Source organism: Entamoeba nuttalli (assembly GCF_000257125.1).
Source record: "Entamoeba nuttalli P19 unplaced genomic scaffold asmbl_3300, whole genome shotgun sequence".
In the NCBI taxonomy this organism is placed as follows: Eukaryota; Evosea; order Mastigamoebida; family Endamoebidae; genus Entamoeba; species Entamoeba nuttalli.
In genome coordinates this window covers 1-667 of record NW_008575978.1, presented here as the reverse complement: position 1 = coordinate 667, position 667 = coordinate 1, and the positions used below count along the sequence as shown (strand labels likewise).

General features: G+C 33.9%; 1 protein-coding gene across 1 annotated transcript in view; it reads left to right on the top strand.

Moving 5' to 3' along the window:
* ENU1_062050 (P-glycoprotein-2, putative) overlaps nt 1-664 on the top strand; it is a gene marked incomplete at both ends in the record, with an annotated part of 1,443 nt that extends 779 nt beyond the window's left edge. The window contains one exon of the mRNA XM_008858174.1: nt 1-664. This exon is cut by the window's left edge and continues 779 nt beyond it. Within this exon, the coding sequence (XP_008856396.1) occupies nt 1-664 (664 nt within the window).
* Nucleotides 665-667: the final 3 nt, after the last annotated feature.

Below are 667 nucleotides of genomic sequence, written 5' to 3'. Positions count from 1 at the left end.
AGCTACAATTGGTAATATGAGAACAGTTCAATCACTTGGTCAAGAACATGAATTTGCTGATGCTTATGATAAAAAAATGGATTCAATTAAAAAGTATTATATTCTTAGAGCTCAAGTTGTTGGTGTAGGACTTGGAATGTTATTGTTCTTTATGATGAGTTCATTAGCTCTTGGTTCTTGGTACGGTTCATTAGTCATTAGGGGTAAAGGTGCAAGTAAAGATTGTTCTGCTGGTACTGTTATGGTTGTCTTTATGTCTGTATTAATGGCTACAATGAGTATTGCCCAAGTTGCAATGCCAATCAATGCTTTATCTACTGCTCAGGCTGCTGCATATAGAATTTATCAAACTATTGATAGAATACCAGATATTGATTGTAGATCTACAGCTGGATTAGTTCCAACTGAGTGTAATGGAAATATTAAATTAGAAGATGTTCAATTTAGATATCCAACAAGACCAACTAAACAAATTCTTGGTGGACTTGACCTTGAAATTAAGAAAGGACAAACAGTTGCATTAGTAGGAGCATCAGGATGTGGAAAGTCAACTACTATTCAATTAGTCCAAAGAGTCTATGATCCAGTTGGTGGAAAAGTAACATTAGATGGAAATGATTTAAGAGAGTTGAACTTGAAATGGTTAAGAAATCAAATAGGATTAGTT